Source organism: Merops nubicus, unplaced genomic scaffold (assembly GCF_000691845.1).
Source record: "Merops nubicus isolate BGI_N331 unplaced genomic scaffold, ASM69184v1 Scaffold51606, whole genome shotgun sequence".
NCBI classification, from domain to species: Eukaryota; Metazoa; Chordata; class Aves; order Coraciiformes; family Meropidae; genus Merops; species Merops nubicus.
In genome coordinates, this window is record NW_008616587.1 from 1 (window position 1) to 2,065 (window position 2,065).

At 60.6% G+C, this 2,065-nt stretch overlaps 1 protein-coding gene across 1 annotated transcript; it reads right to left on the reverse strand.

Annotated features, from left to right (window-relative positions):
* On the reverse strand, positions 1–2,059 carry TPPP3 (tubulin polymerization-promoting protein family member 3). Its single transcript, XM_008942863.1, has 3 exons — positions 1,851–2,059; positions 640–793; positions 1–206 (listed from the first exon to the last, which is right to left on the reverse strand). The coding sequence occupies exons 1-3, from the start codon at positions 2,036–2,038 to the stop codon at positions 18–20; spliced, it is 531 nt and encodes a 176-aa protein (XP_008941111.1). The 5' UTR covers positions 2,039–2,059; the 3' UTR covers positions 1–17.
* Positions 2,060–2,065: the final 6 nt, after the last annotated feature.

Sequence of the window (2,065 nt, forward strand, 5' to 3'; positions counted from 1 at the left end):
GCCGCGGGCACCCGGCCCTACTTTTTCACTTTGGCGTCGTAGGTGCCCGCGTTCTTGTAGGCACTGACGTAGCCGCTGTTGTCCACGATGTTCTCCCGCCCGCTCTTGCCCTTGCCCTTGCCGCTCTCGTCGAAGCGCTCCTTGTGCGAGCCCGTGTACTTGGAGGTGTCCGTCAGCCTCTCCACGGCCCCCACCGTCTTGGCTTTCTGTGACGGGGAGGTGGGACACAGGAGTCAGGAACGTGCCCCATGCCCTCCAGCCCTCGCCCCACACAAGCTGCTACGCCCACTCAAGACCCTGCCAGGCTCCCTGTGCCCACCAGACCTCTGCACACCGCAGACGCCCCCAGCCCACCCAGGGCCACGGGGTCCCCTGGGAAGCATTTGCACTGCAAACACTGGAATATGTTGCCCAGACAGGTGGTGGAGGCCCCATCCCTGGGGTCATTCAAGATCGGGCTGGATGAGGTTCTGAGCAGCTTGATCTAGTTGGAGATGTCCCTGCTTATGGCAGGGGGTTGGACTAGATGACCTTTGGAGGTCCCTTCCAGCCCAGACATTCTATGATTCTAAACAGAGCTCCACCCTCCCCTCCCGACTGTCCCTCCTGCTCCCCAAGGCCAAGAGGCCCTTCACTCACTGTGACGCCCACGTTAATGGGCTCCTTCCCTGCCACCAGCTGGCAGATGGCTTCGTACGCCTCCTCTTTGCTCTTGTCCTTAAACCTCTTGGGGGCAAGCTCCTCCAGCGCCTTCTTGAACTCCTCGTAGTTGATGACACGGGCTGTCTTCCCTCTGCCAGCACAAAACCCAGGCTGCCATCAGCAAGTCTTCAGGTTGTGCTTCCAAAGAGGGGGATGAGCAGCATCAAAGAGACCCCAGCTTTGTCTTCCGCCAGCTTTGGCCCCTGTGTCCACCTCCAAAAGGAAGCCATGGCCAGGGAAATCTTGGCTGGGTTCGGCTGGGCTCAGCCCGTGCTGAGCTCCAGGAGCTTTTCAGCCACCTGCTGTTCAAGTCCCTGTTGCCAAAAATCTCACCCCTGCATGGAAGTGCCCTGGGACTCGGGTGGTGGTGACAGGAGGGGACACGTAAGCCCTTCCCACTGCTCCCAGCCTGCCTGGGATGTCCATCACCCTCTCTCCCCTGGCCATCAGTCTTTCTCTGGTCAAATTCGGAAGGATGTGCATGGAGCATCTCCCCAACGAGTGCATCATCCTTGTCTCCGGGGCAGCACAGCAACTCACCCTCCTACCTGCCAAAAACCTGCTGATGCTCAGACCCTCCCAGCCCCACCAGGGAACAAGGAGATGTCTGGAGAGAGGACACAGGGAGCAGGTTCTCCACCCATTCTTGCTCCTGCACCCTGGTGTGGAGCATCAGGTGTCACTGTGTCCTCAGGGACCCCAAAAGTAGCCCCAGGGTCTCTTCAGCTGCTGCTGTGCCCTCCAAGGACCAGGGTCCTCCTCAAGCTCAAGTGTGGGCTGGCCAGGCCCAGGGCTGGGCCGTGCCACACCCATGAGCACCCTGCTCTGCTCCCTGTAGCACCTTCTTGCTACATGGGAACCTGGCAGAACCAGCCAGGCCCACCCCAACACCTGGAAGCGGGAGCATGGGCACAGCCTCTGCACCAAGATCTGAGCCTCCTACCCCCCAAATCTGGATTCATTTAATCTGAGGTCTCTCAAAAGCCATTGCACGAGCTCCCTGAAGGGAGGACACCGCAGGGCAGCGCCCCAGGCACGGACAGCCTGGAGACCACCACACCCAGGCACCGGCCACTGTGCCAGCACCATGAGGGTATCCCCACCCTCCAGGCAGCTAGGGAGGGGCCCCGAGAAGCCGAGTCACTTACTTCACCTTGGAGAAGACAATGTCCACGTCGGTGCTGGTGACGCTTTTGCCATCGGTGACCTTGCAATCTTTGCACAGCTTGGCCCAGTTCTTCCCATTCATCTCTTGCCCCGTGGCCTTGGTGTCCCCGTAGATGGCGAATTTGCGGAAGCTCTCTTCCAGGGACGCCATCTCAGCGCTGCCAGCCATGGGGCTGCGGGATGGGGGGCAGGGGGG